This window comes from Mustela putorius, unplaced genomic scaffold, assembly GCF_011764305.1.
Source record: "Mustela putorius furo isolate JIRA1106 unplaced genomic scaffold, ASM1176430v1.1 tig00000589_pilon_pilon_pilon, whole genome shotgun sequence".
NCBI lineage: Eukaryota > Metazoa > Chordata > Mammalia > Carnivora > Mustelidae > Mustela > Mustela putorius.
In genome coordinates, this window is record NW_025421425.1 from 379778 (window position 1) to 397437 (window position 17660).

At 50.9% G+C, this 17660-nt stretch overlaps 2 protein-coding genes across 12 annotated transcripts in view; one reads left to right on the plus strand and one right to left on the minus strand.

Moving 5' to 3' along the window:
• Positions 1-3722: 3722 nt before the first annotated feature.
• Positions 3723-13978, minus strand: FASTKD3 (FAST kinase domains 3). Of its 2 annotated transcripts, XM_045081992.1 has the most exons (7): positions 13896-13978; positions 11568-13041; positions 10893-10978; positions 7678-7852; positions 6432-6501; positions 5015-5129; positions 3723-4084 (listed from the first exon to the last, which is right to left on the minus strand). In XM_045081992.1, the coding sequence occupies exons 2-7, from the start codon at positions 13006-13008 to the stop codon at positions 3986-3988; spliced, it is 1986 nt and encodes a 661-aa protein (XP_044937927.1). In that variant the 5' UTR covers positions 13009-13041; positions 13896-13978; the 3' UTR covers positions 3723-3985. The 2 variants fall into 2 exon arrangements, with proteins under 2 accessions (XP_044937927.1, XP_044937928.1); XM_045081993.1 differs by lacking the exons at positions 3723-4084; positions 5015-5129 and having other exon boundaries at positions 6487-6621.
• Positions 13979-14074: 96 nt separating this feature from the next.
• The window catches only part of MTRR (5-methyltetrahydrofolate-homocysteine methyltransferase reductase), a 30777-nt gene continuing 27191 nt past the window's right edge, over positions 14075-17660 (plus strand). Inside the window, exons 1-3 of one of the 10 annotated variants that reach the window (XM_045082000.1) lie at positions 14075-14165; positions 15030-15190; positions 15855-16015. In XM_045082000.1, coding sequence (XP_044937935.1) covers positions 15887-16015 — 129 coding nt within the window. In that variant the 5' untranslated portion in view covers positions 14075-14165; positions 15030-15190; positions 15855-15886. Of the gene's footprint in view, positions 15191-15854; positions 16016-17660 lie in introns of all 10 variants that reach the window. The other 9 variants (XM_045081997.1, XM_045081995.1, XM_045081996.1 and 6 more) reach the window with 9 other exon arrangements.

Consider the following 17660-nt stretch of genomic DNA (forward strand, 5'->3'; position numbering starts at 1 on the left):
ATTTTTCCTGCTGAATAAAAGGACTCCCATGAATTCATTATGCTGTTCTGTCTCTAAACTTTCTGTCTGCAAAATTTTCCATAATCAAAGTAAAAAACAGAATGATTAAGAGATACTGTTTCTTGCAGTCATCAGAACCCAAAATATCACGGAGTATGTACTCGATGCCAGGGACTTTGGGACGGGTGGAGAGACAGATGCTCGTCTTCTGAGAGGGGATTGTGCGTGTATTAAGGTAAAATGTCCTAGGAAGGAGTCCAGCAGCAAAGAGCACCCACGTGAAGTCAGGCCGACTGACTTTTGAGCAAGGGAGACAGCACCTCAGGAGAACCAAATGGAGGGGCAGCCGGATGATCAGAGGACATGGAAAATGATGGGTTGGGGCAAAATTCAATGGAGCTGGGGTAGAGATACTCTCTGCAGAGCAGATGTGCATGTAGAAGGGCTTAACATTGGGCCCGCTGGGGAAGCTGACTCAGAGTCCCCAAAAGTAAGATTAATGTGGGATGTTGTGTCCAAGGCACCCCCCCCAACACTGAAGCTCTGCATGTAGTTGGAAACGGAGGCTACTTCTTTGTGTCAGAGACCGCCCCCCCCCCCCACTCACCCTCTGGCTCCGATCTTGCAGGCAATAAAGGGATGTTCCATTCTTAATGACACGGCTTCAGATGGCGGAGATTTTACGGTGGGAGGGACTCTCAGCACAGTGTCCTTGATGTTAACAAGAACCACTGCCAAGTTCACGGTGGTATCCCCAGGATTCACCTGCCAGCCCTGCTCCTCCTCGAGAGCATTCCCCACATGCACCCCTGCCCCTAGTAACAGTGACCTTGAACTGAGCGCAACATAACTCATGCACCAATGACAAGAGCCCACAAGCCTTTCCCAGGGTTTACCACTTTCCCGGGACTGGCCAAACACGTGACAAGGTGTGCCCCATTTTCACTATCCTGTGTGAAGCCTTTAGACTCCGAGGTGTCTGGGCATGTTCCCGTTTGGGGAAATCTCAGCTTTTGGAGGTTAATTCCCCGAGCTCAACACCACCACCAATCCCAGGTGCCTTCACTGCCCTCGAACACGAGGTCCTCGAGTGGGCACAGCACTTTTAGAGGGGAGGGAGGCCTTCTGCCCTCCCAGAATCTCATCAAGCACACTGAGTTCTCCTTCCTATTTCTCCTTCTCTCCATACACACCTGGCCACGCAAGGATGGGCAGATAGGGTCCTGGTCTCCGAGGAACTCCGCCCCCCAGTGGGCACCCCTAGCAGGGGTCCTTCACCCTCCATGTCTGGGTAGGACTTGTTCAGGCCAAGCGCATTCCTTCCTTAGAGGCAGGTAAGGAAAGCTGCCTGCTTTATGCTGGCTATGGTCACCGCGTGCTGCCAGGGCTCCTACTCCCTGCCCTGACCTCACCGGCCTGCGGAGGATCTACTGCCCCGAAAGCTTCCCTTCTGAACTGCAGCAACCCAGGGAGGGTCTGGAGCTTTGCTGCCCCCTAGAGGTCTGCCTAAAGAATATCACCCGGTGCTTCTAGGGTTATGCTTGCGTGCAGAACAATTTTTCATTTTTTAAAATTTGGTTTGCTTTTACTTTTGAAAAGCTACAGCAAGATATTGAACGATGTCATCGCTGTGTGGTAGCAAGAGCTATGGACTGGACATGTCATTCCAACAATACCATGCTTGTATGGGTAAACATTTCAGCTCAAGAGCCCTGAGGATGAAGTTGATGAGAACTCAACTTTATCATTTTACGGAGTTCGTTAAATTCACTTCCAGCTGGAGAAACCAGACACCTTGTGTCTATTCACTAGCCTAAATTATTTTTGGGACATGCATGTCCATTTTCAGGATTAAAATTGACTTTAAAACATGGCCTCCTTAGGTCAGACTGCCCTGTCTTTGTGCGGGGGGCTTTGCGGCCAGGCCAGGCCTGAAACGCTCTGCATTGCCCAGACTCGGCTCCTTTCCATCTAAACTTGGCTCACCAGGCTCTCTGGAAGCCTTCCCTCCCTCCCTGGGCAGGCTGGATTGTTTTCTGTTCCGAGTCTCACACTCTCTTCAGGGGCCAGCTCCTTTGTCCCTGATACACCTGGCGCACCGACTCCCCTCACTCGACCCCTCGCCCCTCAATCCTGAGCTCTTTTCTGCTGCCTCTGCCTCTGCAGCATTCGGGGGGCCCAGCCTTGTCTGAGCGCCTTAATAAAGACCTGGCGATCAAGCGAGGGGGAGGGGAGAGCCGTGGAGGCGAGCACACCAGGGGATGGGACCCCACGTGCGAGGCCGGGAAGGGGACAGCGAGGTCGTGTGGGCACAGGACAGGACAGCCTCAGGGACCGCTCCTCGCCCCACCTCCCTCTGCCTGCTGTTCTTCCTTCTCGGCAGTCGGAGGCAAGCCCTTCTCGAGCTCACAGACTGGGGCCTCACTCGGCTCTGGGTACTCTTCCAAGTGTTGAATGTATTTGGACTAATTCTCATGTCGACCGTTGAACTGTGCCCCCCACCCCAAAGCTGATCCCTAGTACTGGAGACTATGCCCTTAGTTGGACAGAGGGTCTCTGCAGATCAAGTTAAGAGGAGGTCATTAGGGTGGGTTCTGATCCCATATGGCTTGAGTCCTTATAAAAAGCAGAGTCTGGGCCAGTAAAACACACAGGGAGAGCAGCCGTGTGAACATAGAGACCGGAGGGACACAGCCACACACCAAGAGCGTTGGGGCGGCTGGAAGCTGAACACAGCAAGAACACATCCTCCCCTAGAGTCTGCAGAGGGAGCGTCGTCCTGCTGACACCGACGGCCGCCTTCTAGCCCCAGAGCCACAAGTAAGTTTCTGCCGTTTCAAGCTGCCCCATTTGTGGTACTTTGTGGTGGCCGTCCCCGAAAGCTATTTGCAACCCTGTTATGATGTATGATCAACCCTGGGGCCACAGAGGCCCAAGGTCATCTGTCAGCAGGTGGGAAGCTGGAGCCCAGGCTGGAGTCTCAGCCACTGCGCTCTACTGAGCCTCAAGACTAGACTGGAACCTTCTTTCATCTCTCGTGATGGATGAAACGGGCAGGACACTCAAGCTCGCAGAGCTGGCCCATGACCCTGCAAAGTGGGAACAAAACCCAGATCCGAAGGCAGGGGACTCGCAGGAGCTCAGCTGCGGAGCTCAGCAGGGGCTCGGCGTGGGCAGAGCGTGCTGAGGAGCGGAGCTCCCTGACGGGGCACGGACTCGCCGGCGGAAGGGCCTGAGCGCCCCACTCCAGAGCTCGCCCACCCCACCAGCCCGCCTCCTGGTCCTCTTCCCTGAAACTTTAACCTGACCTCAAAGGGGCGAGGACGCATCTGGTCCGGGAGACAGTCTGATTCATGATTCAAAACTCAGAAGCTTCTTTCTCTCAACCGAAAGCCCGGCCCCAAGCCCCAGCTAAACAAGTTAACTTTTACATCTCTACACCTTAGAAGGAGGATGTGTAAGTAGCTCCATTTCCAATGGAAAACATTTTCCTATTAAGTAAAGAGTCACTTCTGCATAATTCTGTAACTTTCCATTTCCATGCTTAGTCGTAGTCTCTTCTCCACCGTTCTTCCTCCTGACCGCGTACGACTGCCTCTAACGAAGCAGAGAGAGGGAAACAGACAAGATTTCTTCCGTATGCTTGTGACAAGAGGAAGCGAAGGTCTCAAAAGCAAATACTTTCAGTCAGCAAATAACTACCATAAAACAAGGATTTAAAAGTAAGGACAGTCATTACGTTCCTTTATTGTACTCGACCAGTTGCTTCATGTATAAAAGTCCCTCTAAAAGTATTAAATAAAAATAAAAATTTATTTTAAATTTACCACTGGTAAGTGTATACACAGTATAAGGAAAACTAGACCATTTCCAGATCACCGCAGTCCACACACAAACGGCTAATTCACAATCTTCATTCTGGTTTTGTCCTGAATCCCACGAAAACACCAGTTTTTTTGAGTCCTAAAGCCAGTATTCCTTCCTGTTACCAATGAACGCCCACCTTTTGAGGAAATAGTTTTCTTTGTAAATACTCCACCAATTCCACTCTTGATTTTAGCAACTCAATCTCATAATAGGGGATCTGTAAAGGGAGGGAAATAAAAGACATCATAACGGGTCCACACTGTGAAGTCACCTTGGTGTCCTGGTTTCCTGAACCCCCGTGGCAGAGTGCAGGCTCCCGGGGGGCGAGGCGCACAGCCCTTCGTTGTGTGGCCCCAGGGCCTCCGACAGTGGCTGGCACACAGTTGGCACATAGTCGGGGCTCCGGGAGCCAGAACACGCGGGAACAGTGGTGCTCTAGGGCCGGCAGGAGCGCAGCCGGAGCCGGAGCATGGATACTCAGAGCAGCAGGGTCCAGTCTGATGGGGGAGGCAGCCAGGGCAGAAGGAGAGCCCGTGGGGGCACTGGGAGCGGGAAAGGGGCCACAGAGCTCGGCGTGGCTGTGGAGGGTCCTGAACGCTCAGGTGCAGAGGGCTTCTCGCTTTCTCCTGTGAGCGGTGAATGCAAAATAAAGGCTTTGGACACGCAGTGGGGTGCGGGCTTGAGAACATCCGTCTGGGGACGCAGCTGAAACACGCGGTGGGGAAGGGACCAGACAGGACAGCAGACACCGGGCAGCTCCAGGCACCTTCCTCGCAGGAGCCCCTGGTGGGCTGCTGCTGACGCAACCATGAATGAGGGCCGAGGCACAAGGGGGTGGGGATCCTGGATTTAACGGGTCCTCCGGCCTACTCCCAGCCGTTGAATCGGGGGAACCGAAAGCAAAACAGGTATTCTACTAATTTAGAAATTCTAGAAGCAGAGGTTAGCATAGCTTATGGAGAATACAGGGACAAAAGGTGTGAATGTTCTATATTTCCAATATACATACAGAGATTAAGCCTAATGAACAGAGTTGGCCTTTAAACTAGATGTAAGATTCTGGGTGTCCACTGGGACCAGCACCGTGGACAAAGCCAATCACAAGCAGCAACTGCTCTCGCAGCAAAGGCACCCGGAGAAGCCGTACCTGCACCACGTGGAAACCCAGCAGGCGCAGGTGTCTCTGTTTCGTGGCTTCCTTTCCCAGTAAGTGTTTGGTATTCAGAGAAAACCTGTTTGGATCATCGATGCACAGCGCTACCCTGAAAGATTGAAGGGAGAAACTTAATTTTTTACTATTTTTTAAAATTCTTTATTTAAATTCAGTTTCGTTAACAGTGTATTGTTAGTTTCAGAGGTAGAGGCCGGGGACTCCCCAGTTGCGTGCATCAGCGCTCCCAGTGCTCACTACACCGAGCGCCCCCCTCAATGCCCATCACCCAGTTACCCCGTCCCCTGCCTCCCTGCCTCCCCTCACAGCAACCCGGTTTGTCTCCAGTTAAGAACCTCTTACGGTTTCCTCCCTCTTTCCCCTGCCTCCCCTACGTTCATCTGTTCATGTGGTCGATTCCACATGAGTGAAATCATACAGTAGCATTTGTCTTTCTCTGGCTGACTTATTTTGCTTAACATAATACGCTCCAGCTCCAGCCACGTTGCGAATGGTCATCCTTTCTGACGGCTGAGTAATACTGCACCGTGTATGTACACCCCACCTCGCCCTTATCCACTCATCTGCCAGTGGGCATCTGGGCTTTTCCACAGTTTGGCTTATGTGGACATCGCTGCTATGAACACTGGGGGGCACGTGCCCCTTTGGATCACTACGTTTGCATCCTTGGGGTAAATACCTAATAGTGCGGTTACTAGGTCATAGGTCGCTCTATGTTTATTGTCTTAAGGAACCTCCTGTTTTCCAGAGAGGCTGCACCAGCTTGCATTCCCACCAACAGTGTAGGAGGGTTCCCCTTTCTCCACATCCTCGCCAGCATCTGTCATTTCCTGTTCTGTTAATTTTAGCCATTCTGACTGGTGTGAGGTGGTATCTCAGTTGGTTTTGATTTGTATTTCCCTGATCCTGATTGATGTTGAACATCTTTTCATGGGTTTGTTGGCCATTTGTGTGTCTTCTTTGGAGAAATGTCTGCTCATGTCTTCTGCCCATTTCTTGACTGGTTTATTTGATTTTTGGGTATTGAGTCTGAGAAGTTCTTTACAGGTTTTGGATACTAGCCCTTTATCTGATAAGAGGGAGAAATTTAATTTTTAAGACAATCCAAAATACTTATATATTCTTAGTGGCACAGATTCGCTTGGGATTCGGTTATTCCTATGTGTCAGCATGATTTCCAGTAGCTCACAGGTGTGCTATCCTTTCCTGTGTTGAAATGGCACTCAAGTTTATTAACATTAATGTCTATGTTACACGGAATTTCCACAATCGGGATGCTGCATGCCAGTGCCTTCACTTCTAGAACCTCGTCTCCTCTCCCACCCTGGGAAAACAGCATCGGTTACCAAGCCTGCCAAGTCTCGCCACATCAAACCACACCAGTTTTCTTTACCTCTTATGCACATCTTCATTGACTGTAAATGGCAGTACTAATCCTTCTTCGTCTAATTTAATTTCAACATCTGGTGAGAGAAGAAAGGAAACATTCTCCGTGTGATACCCTCACAAACACTACACGCCTGCCCTCCTCCTCCTCCTGTTCTGATTTCTTCCACACTGCGATGGGCCAGCCGCGCTGAAGTCTGCGAAGCAATGACCACACCAGACCATGGTGAGAATTTCACTTTAACCAGCTCTACAATCACCCAAGTCAGCCTTAAGTTAAGGAGGCTCCGCCATGAGAAGACCAGGAGTGGCGCCCTCTAGATACCGGGCAGAACAAGAACCTCGCCTTTCTTCTTCTCCTTCTGTAGAAAGTGGCGGGAATCCTTCAACCCAGAGAGTGAAGGAAGCCCTTTAAGCGAAGCACGAGTATAACCTCCGCAAGTCAGAACTTTCATCACTGCGGCTCCCAGAGCCTCCCCGAGCAACGCCTCCTGCACCCTGATGTGCGGTCGCCGGGCACAGCAGACCACCGCTTCCTTCCCTCTGATGTCCTGCCATTCCTTCTGTAGAAAGAGCCTGTGTGAAGAAGGTGAGCTATGATCACCTGAAGCCGATAAGGCACTGTCACCTTTGAGCTGATTTTCTTTTACTCATTAATTAAGAAAAAAAAACGTGACGGGCATAAGAATGTGAACTCTCTGGTCAGTGCTGTGCAACAGAACTTTCTGTCGCGAAGCAGGTGTTTTCACCTTTGCTGTCCACCACAGCATCCGCCAGCCTCCTGGGTGTTTAAGTGCTTGATGTGTGGCTCATGCAACGAAGGACTGAACTGTGGATGGGTTTTCAATCGAAGCTGATGGAAACTTAAGTAGCCACGGGTACTACTGGCCGCTGCACTGGCCAGCGCTGCCCTGGATGACGACAGCAGCTAGCAGGGACGCAGCATGTACTACAGTCCCGGTACCACTCTACACTTTCCCTTGGTCCTTATGCAATTCTGGGTCACTGTGCTTCTTACATTCATTTTACAGAAAAGCAGCAAGCAGAGAAAGGTTACTCTGCCCAAAGACATTCCGCTACCACATGGGACTCCCCCGACTGTCTGGACTGCACCCCCACCCCCCAATGTGCCTTCAGGGAAGGGCCACCCCTGCTACATTTCTAGACCTTGCAGGGGCGACTAAATCCCACAGATTCCCAAAGAGGACAGCATGCCGAGGCTGGTCAGGCACAGCAAACCCCCTACTACTTACCTATTGTGTAACAATACGGCGTTAACACTTTCGGAGCAAAATACAATCTTGCTCCCAAAAGGTCAACCAGTCCAATCTTCACAAATTTGTAAAGCTGGAAATCCACAGGCGTCTCCAGGGAAGAACATGGAGTAAGAAATGATCTCACTCGGTATTTAGGAAGAAGTTTCTGACCCTAAAAATTGGATGTTTAAACATGAGAAAGGAAGAAACGATACAAAACAAGAAAATAAATCCAATAGTTCAATGTATCTTATAAATATGTTTTAAAAGTAGTCAGTGGGGGCCCCTGGGTGGCTCAGTGGTTTAAAGCCTCTGCCTTCGGCTCAGGTCATGATCTCAGGGTCCTGGGATCGAGCCCCGCATCGGGCTCTCTGCTCAGCAGGGACCCTGCTTCCCCCTCTCTCTCTACCTGCCTCTCTGTGTACTTGTGATCTCTCTCTCTCTCTGTCAAATAAATAAAAAAAAAAAAAAAAGTAGTCAGTGGTCACAGAAAGAAAGGGAGGGGTAGAACAATAATGCTATTACAGCTCCAGAAACATCTTTGGAACTCTTAGAATTACTTTAAGGGCCTTGAGGACACTCATGTTTTCAATAGAGGACAGTATGAAAAAGGTGACATTTCAAATCAGGGAAAAAAGGATAGCTATATAGTAAATGCTGCAACTGGTAGTCCACCTGGGAACGAGCTAAGTGAGAGTTCCAGCGAGCACTGTGGACTATCATAAATTCCAGGTGAGATAAAGAGCTAGATAAAGAAAGGGAAATGATACTTTTGAAAACTTAGAAAGATATTTATACTACCTTAGGACAGGTAAGGTATTCTCAGTGAGAGAAGAAACCTTAAAAGATGGATAGATTTTACTACAGAAAACTTAAAATTTTTTATATAATAGAAAGATACCATAAACAATATTAAATTAAAATTAAAAAGTAAGAACTATAGGGGCACTTGGGTAGCTCAGTCAATTAAGCATCCAACTCTTGATTTTCAGCTTAGGATCTCAGGGTCCTGAGACGAAGCCCGCCGCCACAGGCTGTGTTCAATGTGGGTCTGCTGAAGTTTCTCCCTCTCCCTCTGCATCTGCATCTGCTCCTCCCCTGCGCCATGCACACACACACACACACACACAACCTCAAAAAAAAAAAAAAAAAAAAAATTTAAGAGCTACAAACCAGGAGGGCACCTGGGTGGCTCAGTGGGTTAAGCCTCTGCCTTCAGCCCAGGTCATGACCTCAGCGACCTGGAATCGAGCCTGCATCGGGCTCTCTGCTCAGCGGGAAACCTGCTTCCTCCACCCCCTCTCTGCCTGCCTCTCTGCCTGCTTGTGATCTCTCTCTCTGTGTCAAATAAGTAAGATCTTAAAAAAAAAGAAGAACTACAAACCAGGAGAAAATATGTACACCATACACAGATATACAGGAACTAGTATCTCCATCTCACAATGTGTTCTAGGATGAGACAAAGAGCAAAGGGACAAGCAACCGAACAGGAGCGTGAGTAAAGACACGGATTCGAAGAGGATTCGTAGCAACTTAAATGACCATGAAGCACTGTGGAAGTACGTTCAACTCGTTATTGCTCATGAAAATGCAATTTAAACATGTGACACAGTAGTGTTCCTCAGGGAGCCGAATGGTAACAAGTAAAGGACTGATAACACACAGCGACAGAGGGGCAGGGCCATGGCCGGGGAAGGGACATCTACAGCCATCAGCGCCAACAAGTGTGTAGGTAACTCAGTCATCTCACTTTCAGGAATCTAGTCTCTAGATTGAAAAACAAAAAGGCTCCAGTAGGGAAGGACACGTAAGAAGGTTCACTACAGCCCGCTGATGGAGAGAAACGCTGGGGAAAAACCTGCGAGTCCAACAATGATGGAACAGAATAAGTATCTGGAAATGGCGTGCCATTCCTAAAAAGAGCACATGTCACCTTTGTGTACTGTCTCCAAGGAATGTCCATGATGTACTGTGTATACATAAAAGCACCCTGTCCTGGCAGTAGCCCCATTCCAAGGCAAGAGAGAAACCAGGACAGTGTTCGTGCCTTTGTGTCCATTTGGACATAAAAACTGCGGTCAACACTGCTCCCTCAGGGACGGAAGGAGGCTGGGCTAAGTCACTGCTCTTAAGCTGCCTTAGCACTGTTGAAGCTGCTTTAAACAAAATAGCTGGCGGTGGTGGGCGGGGGGGGGGGGGATGGGGTCGGGGTAGCCCAGTTGGTTAAGCATCTGCCTTCGACTCTGGTCATGATCCTGGGGTCTTGGGATGGGGCCTCGCACCAGGCTCCCTGCTCAGCGGGGAGCCTGCTTCCCCCGCTCCTGCTGCTGCTCCCGCTGCTTGTGCGCTCCCTCCCCCCACTGTCAAATACGTAAGTAAAATCTTAAAAAAAAAAAAAAAAAGAAGAAGAAGAAAATAGTGGTATCTCCATTTTTACACCTTACTCTGAAAGGAGCTACTCTTTTTATTAATTAATTTATTTATTTATTTGACAGACAAAGATCACAAGTAGGCAGAGAGGCAGGCAGAGAGAGAGAGGAGGAAGCAGGCTCCCCGACAAACAGAGAGCCCAATGCGGGGCTCGATCCCAGGACCCTGGGATCATGACCTGAGCCGAAGGCAAAGGCTTTAACCCACTGAGCCACCCAGGAGCCCCTGAAATGAGCTACTCTTAAAGGCGATCCAATGTGACCCGGAGGACCAGGCAAAACAAGCAAGTCTGGAGATGCCATCTGGGACCCCACACACGGGGCCTGATTAAGTCAGGACAGTTACTCTCTAGAGGCCTAGATGGGAAGCACAACCTTCACCTCAACTAAACAGAGAAGAGGGAAATTTCTGGTCTGGCTTAAACATGTGCTTGTAATCATTTAAGATTTGTTCAGTCCAGAGATTCGCAGGTTTGTATCCAACAGCTGTGGGGAGCGCTAAAGCCCTTCACAGCCCTGAGGGAATCTAGGGGCACTCTGACTGCGGCACTTGATGAAATATTCCAAGACACCCTGTCGCAGGAAACGGTCCCAAGTCGGCAGCAATGGGGTAATTTCTCAAAGAAAATGTTACCTGGTGGCAAGTAACTCCAAGTGCAGGAATGTTCCGCTTTCTGATGTGGTTACTGAGATAAAAAGAGGACAAGCTTCAAAGACTCGGGGCGGGGACACAAAGCAAGCTGCCGTCATGGCGGAATCAGGCAGCAGGGCTCCCGCTCTTACCTTATAGAAAGGGCATTCTAGGACTGCGCTTAAGAACAGTTGGGTCAGCTGTGCGAGGCTCAGTCTGTCCAAATGTGATTCTTCACCTGAAATAAAAAAGCGTTCCGGTTGTGGTTACATTTAGATTTTGTTCTGTGTGATGACAGAAAGGAACATCCAGGAACATACAATGTATATTAACCGCCCCGGAAGTAACGTACTTTTAAATGAACCTGGCAGAAGAACGTGTCAGAGTTAAGTATGCTTGCCATCCGTGCGATCTCATTTTAACTTCCAAGGAACTCAAGCTCCAAATGACAAAATATAATTAAAAGAAACAGGTATGTTAAAATCAGTACGGAGTCCCTTGAACTGGAGACATGGACACCCGACATGTCTGGGTGGCCATCCACTGAGCTGACGGACGCCAGCCTTTCAAAACCGGGAAGTCTCCAGTTGCCCTCACAGCTTCTGACTGGGGCCACGTCATCCCACAAGACTCGGGCCGGCAGTCTGTTGAGCCGAAACTCTTTTCCCTGTGTGTATTCCATCACCCTGGAACTCTATGTTTTGATTCGCACCTGACCCTCTTATTAAGGTTATTACAAAAGAGGCAAGTGTATGGGCAGACAGGCGCCTCAAAAACCTCACACGTTCCAGGGTTAATTTCCCCACTTGAACTTATAACCAACCCACCTTGCAGCTTTTGAAGAAAATAAGGGCTGAATATTTTTGCCATGAAGTTGACCGGATGGCATTCAATTAGTGAACACGTATGGAGAATTTTCAGTAGTGTTTTGGGTGGAAAATAATTGAAATGAGTGAGCAACGTGTTTTCTAGCTTTCTAAAGAAAGCAGAGGCATTCGGGGGCAAGTAATTGAGTTTTCCAAATGGTTCGATTAACTCAGAGATCTGATGAGGTGAGAATTTTTCTGATTGGCAAACAAAGGTTTCTGCCACTGCATCGAGGATGGGTTTTGAAAGAATCCGCTTCCTACTGCAGTACTCCGTGACCTTGCTGACAACCTCAGGATCCAAAGTGAGACACACTGAGGCTACATGCTGCTCGAGGGCTTTTGTAAAAAATCTGTCGTTGTGCCCAAAGTATATGAAAGCCTCTAAGACTTTTCTGAGCTCTTCATTAGTAAAACGAGGGATATGCCTCACAACGTATTTTCCCAATTTTATAACCAGAGGAAGTGCCTGGGTTTGATCAAGAACCACCAGGGCACTGAGGATTTGGCTCATCGATGTCGGACTCAAGCTGTAAACTACGGACAGAGCAAAGTTGTTTAGCTTATTAAGAAATGCTTGGTGTTGGCCCACTTTTTCAGTACAAGCCTGCAGGATTCTATAAAGAGCCACGATACCCTCAGGGGTAAATTCTTCCAACTTTTCCCTTTTCAGCTGACATATCACCAGTTCTAGCGTCGTGCAGCCCGGCCCCTGCAGTTTGATCAGACTTTCCCCAAGAATACAAAGACTGTGGACTTCTAGGCCACCCGCTTTGAGGCGACGCTGGCATTCTGCCACCAGGCTCAGAACCAAGCTACTGTGGGGATCCACATGCAACAGAGTCAGAGCTTGCAAAGTGGTCACCAACACCGTGTCTGGCAGACCTGAGGGTTCCTGTTCACACTGAATGCACAGCGCCTGAAAGACACGGTTCTTTAGTATTTCTTTTGGCAGCTTTTCATCACCATCTTTTCTCTCCACTTCACAAATCCGCTGTAAGGCGCCTGCTGCTAGAGTATCAGGCAAAGTTTGCAGTTTGCAGCTTATAAAACTCAACACTTCTTCTGAGGACGTGAAGCTGTTTAGTCTCCTGTAAAACGTCTGCTCATCCACACTTGTAAGACTTTGTTCGGGCCTGTCCCAGTCGTGTGCTTGAGAGAACACTGCCTCATCAGCCGGATGAAGGTCATTTCTGTTTTCTGAATGGAAGTTTTTACAACAGCCGTGATGGAACCTGACCCCGAGAGGCTGAGCCTGCGGTGAACAGAACCACGGACACAGACGCTCCTCGGCTACCTTGTGAACATGAATCACAGGATGGTTTTTCAGAGCGGCCAGAGCTCGGTGGATCCGAAAATCATATAAATGGCAAAGGTTCCTCCACAAGGTAATTAAGGCCATGCCATCAGATTCTCCACACTTCTTGATTTACCACTAAAGGAAATTAAAAAAAAAAAAAAAGGTCAAATACATACAGTGCATAATCCAACCACATGAGTGCTCAAGAAACCGAGCAGGGGTACTGGAGACAAGTGACTCATAAGCCCAAGTACCCAACACCAGTCTCCGCAGCGGCAGCTTGGAAAGGCGGCCGGCATCGAAGAGTCATACTCACCGCTACCTGGCATCCTCCCGCCTCCCCCTGCTTTACCGGCAGAGCTAACCCTCACCACACAAGGCATCAAGTACTTCTGCTCATTCTACAGATGAGAAAACTGAGCCCAAAGAGGTCTGCGCGGCTCATCCGCGGCAGAGCGGGGACTCCCCTCGCGCGGTCCGCACCCCGAACACGCCTCCTGCGCGGCGGCTGGCCGCACTGCGTTTGGGAAAACACACCCAAAGGGGGCCACGGTAAAACGGCCCCAGTCCGTAGGGTCCACGCAGAGCCAGGCTCCAGCGCGGGGAAACGCCCGAGGCGTCGCCCTCCTCGCGCAGTTCGGATCCGGCCAGGGCTGAGCGAGAGCGGGCTCGAGTTTGGGGGAAAAGGCAGATGGGAAAGAAGGGACACGACGCAGCGCACGGAGGGGAGGGAGAGCTCCGGGCCCACCTAAGCGCTCGCGTGGGACCTGGGGACACGAGTGGGCAGGCCAGGGGGACGCGCCCCAGGACCCGCGTCTTCGGAGGGAAAGGACCCCACGCGCCGGGCGCCTGTAAACCCGGCGACCCGGGAACCTGCGCTCCAGCCCGGGGAGTGCAGGGGCGGCGGCCGGAGAGGAGTGGGCGGGCCATGGCGACGCGGACACCTCGGCGGCGCCGCGGGCTCACGTACGCGGGGCCGGGACACCTACCGCGCTCAGAACGCGGGAGCTCCGAGCGGCGCCGAGCCACCGGAACCTCGTGGGCTTCCGTACGGGCAGATGCCCCCCCCCCAGCAGCTAGGCGCATGCGCAGAGAGAAGGCCACGCCCGCGCCGGGAGCTCTGTGATTGGCTCCGTTCCTTCCCGAGCTCCTTATTGGTCTTGGGCGCTGGGCAGGTGCGCGCCGTGACGGAGCGCGCCGCGCGGGAGCCGCCTCGCGTTCCTACTCTTGCCCCGGGCGCTTCGGGCTGGGCAGGTCCGGTGAGAGCGCTGGCTGCGGTTCCCGGGCTGTCGGTCCGCCCAGCTGGAGCCCGCGGGGAGGCGGTACGGCTGGGGGAAGGCACCGGCCTCTGCGCCCGCACGTCCCCCCCGCGGCCGGGGCTGGGCCCTCACGTTTGGGCCCGGTTGGAAGGAGAGCGGCTGGGCGGACTGCGCCGGAGCCTGGGGCTGGGCCTCCCGTCGCCTCCCGGGAGCGGGTCGGGCCCCGCGGCGGCGTCTGCACGGGCGGCGCCGGCCCCGCCGGTCCCTGTGGGCGCCTCCGTGGGCGTCTGTGTCCCGAACACTTCCCTAGACTGGGGTCGAGGGGACCCAAGGGGGCGTCGGAAAGGGGTGCGGCGGCGGGGGTCACGCGGGGTGCTGCTCCCCGCTTCTCCGCCTGCGGGAGCCGGGCGGGTGCCGGGGATCCGCCTCGGAGAAACGGGGTCACAGACCTCTGTGAGGTGGTGGTGGGCCTGAGGGGTTCCTCCTCCCCGGGAGCGCCCGGGGCTGTGCCTGGCGGCCCGAAGAGCCCGAGGTCCTTAGCTGTGGGGACAGTAAGCGGTGACATTTCCATCACTGCATTTCCACAGTTGCCGCTGAGCCCAAAATGTGTGTCGCTTCGTTGGTTCGGGTGACTCGGTGACCGCCTGCTCGGAGCCAGGCGGCGTGCCGTTCCGTAAGGGCGTTCCGTGCGCGCAAAGTGTAATTTACTGAGTAATGTCTACACCCGCTGCGGGTGCTGGAAGTTCACCCCCTGGGGGTCAAGGGTCTCACACTCTGGACTGAGCCAGCCAGGCGCCCTCCAGTGCCCCAGCTTTAGATCCTGGATGAGAGAGGCCCGTGTTTTACTCCTGGTTTTCTCTTCAGGAAACACATCTTCAGCTTGAGTGGATTGGAAATATTTCCTCTGTCTCCGTGCGTGTATACGTGTGCACTCGCGTGTGTCCGTGTCTGATACTGAAGCAGAGCGGAGTACGTAGCTTCGTGCACGTCACTGCTGTGATTAGCTTATTTGGCATTCGGAACAGGTAGGAACAGAATCGTATACTTCCAATGGAATTTTTACACTTTTTTAAAAGAAAAGCATGTATTCATCTGAGAGCGAGAGCATGCGTACAAGTTGAGGAAGAGGAGAAGCAGACTCTCCACCGCGCAGGGAGACTGCCTCAGGGCTCCATCCCAGGACTTGGAGTTTACGACCTGAGCGGAAGGCAGGTGCTTAATGGACTGAGCCGCCCAGGCGCCCCATTGCATTTGTTAACATAAAAACATCAGATGTACTGAGCACTGCTGTCTCAGCTGCGGTTCAGATCTCCACAGCTGGCACATCTTTGTCGGGGCGGGGTGCTGTTACCCCATTTCAAGGGCGAGGAGCTGAGGCACAGACCAGTGGAAAAGCTTGCCCGCAGTTCTGCCGTCGTGCATGATGGGCGCCAGATTCGAGTGCGAGTAGTCGGACCCCAGCGTCCGATTTCTGAACCGTGGATGTAGAGCTTTTCTCCTGTATTCTCCCTGGTTGGATGAATTCTCTTTTTTTAGACTCGCTGAGTATGACGCTCACGTACTCAGAGAAGCCTGTTTCATGTTACGTGTGGATATTGTCGGAGGCTTTTAGAAAGACTGAGGGAGAACACCTGTGGTGTATGCCTCAGTCAGGAACAAAGAGAAATCCCTGTCTCTTCTGTTCCACAGTGTGTTGAAGCTGTAGCACATGCCGTGAGGCGATGAGGAGGTTTTTGTTACTCTATGCTACACAGAAAGGACAAGCGAAGGCCATAGCGGAAGAAATATGTGAAAAAGCATTCGCACATGGATTTTCCGCAGATCTTCACTGTATTAGTGAGTCAGATAAGGTGAGCGGCTGCTCATGGATTTTACTGTGTTTTATGCTCAGAGTATGTTGGTTGGGAGGTGATGTTAAACAGCAAAGTAAGCTGCTAAATGTCTCCATGCTTCCTTTTCTTTCAACACTTAGAAATTTATTTTATCAGCTCTTGTTAAGATTTGTCATTTTTTTAACATACAAGTGTACATTTGAATTTGACCCAACAGTTTCAAAAGCAAAAACAAGTAACTACTCAACTGTGAGGGGTAGTCGTAGTGCTTCCTTTCTCTCTCGTTGGCTGTGAGAACTAAACAGATGAGTGTTTGCTTGCACTTGTGTGTTTTTCAACTCACGAATCCCAAGTGCCCCGTTTGCATTTCCTCAAAATAAAGACTTTGCTGTTCATGTCAGAGTTCCTCCAAGTGAAGGACTAGGCAGTTCCTTTGTGGACTACAATTTAAAGCAGGAGTGGAAGTTCTAGAGAAGATTCAGCTTCTTTATGGCAGGGAATGCTTATTTTTAGGCTCAGTCTCTGCAGAAATTCCTACCTTAGGTCATGGAAGATTGTAACAGATCTGTATTCTTCTTTCAGTAAGTGTGATGGAGTTTTCTGGATTTTACTGTCTTCTACAAGTCAGTCTGTAGCAACTAGCAGGAGCTTTTTATATAAGGACAAGTTGATGTGCCAGCCACTAACACTTTAAAAATATCCCTCAGTACTTTAAAAATTCACCTCAGTGTAGCCGGTATACTCAAGTTCATAGTCTCCTCTGGCCTTTTCCACATCTGTAGTTCAAAGGACTAGACTGTCAGCAGCACAAGTGAATTATAAACTCCACTCATGGGAGAACCTTCATGTATCTGTATGTGTCAGGGTCAAGATGACTCCAGATGTAGCCACTCACCCCGCAGGGAGCATCCTGGAGGATTCCGCCAGTCAGCAGTTCCTGTAATCCTACAGCAACTTCGGTGTTGGTGTGGAGGGTGCCACACGCTAGAATATAATCTGAATCTGTTACTGTAAACAACAAGTTGTCAGCACCATATAACTAGCCCTGTTTGGCCCTTTGGGCTCACCTCACCACCTAGGCCAGCAGCTATTTGAACCTTAGGTGAATGCTGCCAGTCATGTTAGCGGTCCTGTTTGCTCTCCCCAGCTCATTGGTTTCTCTAGTTCTTGATCCACGTTTAAACAGATAGCTGTCTACTTGCTAGGTCATGGTAGTCCTTTTTAAGACAAAGTTACATGAACTGTAAAAGTTCACTATACAGGGTGTGCTGTCTCCTGTAAGCATTGAATCACCTAGTAATCTGTTAGCTCAAATCCTTGTATCAGCATGAAGAAGAAGTGAATCCCTCAGTCAGATTCGATGATACACATGAGCAGTAGAGATCATGGAGTCATTAGGAATAGAGAGGGTGAAGTGTTCTCTTTGGAATATTTAAATTAGGTGAGGCTTAGAGTGAAGAAACTTATCTGTAAGTTGCCGACTTTTCTGCCGATGGTTTCCATTCCCCGCCTCCGTATTCCCAGCTCCCAGGATCCGGAGGGGGTGAGGAGTGGGCCAGGTTCCATGTTACCTGAGGAGTAACGCTTGCACTCCCCCTCCTCATCCTCTGCCGTGAGGCCTCGGGCAGCACACATGCCTGGTTCTTGATAGAGGAGATCTAGC